Raw genomic sequence first — 674 nt, forward strand, 5'->3', positions numbered from 1 at the left:
AAACCTATATCTTCCAAAAATTGTAGAAAAAGTACATATTTTAGAACTTTCCCTGTCTAACGGTATTTGCAAGAATCCTTGTGTACAGTCTAAAGTACTAAAATAGGTCGCTCCAGCCAAGTCCTCAGTTAATTCGTCTAGAGTAGGTAATTTGAAATAATGTCTCTTTAACGATCTATTTAAATCTTTAGGATCTAAGCAAATTCTTAATGTACCATTACTCTTTCGAACTATTACCAACGGATGTACCCATTCCGCACTATCCATATCTTTCATTATTATTTTTTGTTTTTCTAAGCTATCTAACGTATCCTTTAATTTTTCTTGAATTGCGAACGGAACCTTTCGCGCTGGAAATGCAACAGGAATTGCATTTTCTTTTAGTTTTATACTGTAAGGCTTTTTAACACAGCCTATACCCCGAAACAGTCGCTCATGTTTGCTCAATAGATTGTCTATTTTATTATTTTCCGTGACTTCATTAATTCTTTTGATTAGCTTTAAATCGAGACAAGATTTCAATCCCAGAACGGTACAACTTCTGTTCTTTGTGACATAAAATGAAATATTATCAACTTTGTCGTTGTACTCGCAATTTAAAATGCATTCCCCGACCAGTGGTATCATAGTGTTATTGTAAGAGCTTAGTTTTACCTTCGTGGGTTTTATATTGC

General features: G+C 33.7%; 1 protein-coding gene across 1 annotated transcript in view; it reads right to left on the minus strand.

The window, feature by feature from the left end:
- Positions 1 to 674, minus strand: part of LOC109546287 (retrovirus-related Pol polyprotein from transposon opus) — a gene marked incomplete in the record, with an annotated part of 3,548 nt that overhangs the window by 1,741 nt on the left and 1,133 nt on the right. The window contains 1 exon segment of the mRNA XM_048670174.1: positions 1 to 674. Within this exon segment, the coding sequence (XP_048526131.1) occupies positions 1 to 674 (674 nt within the window).

The sequence above is a fragment of the Dendroctonus ponderosae genome, unplaced genomic scaffold (assembly GCF_020466585.1).
Source record: "Dendroctonus ponderosae isolate FM_Combo_2020 unplaced genomic scaffold, Dpon_F_20191213v2 Dpon_F_20191213_1, whole genome shotgun sequence".
Classification (NCBI taxonomy): domain Eukaryota; kingdom Metazoa; phylum Arthropoda; class Insecta; order Coleoptera; family Curculionidae; genus Dendroctonus; species Dendroctonus ponderosae.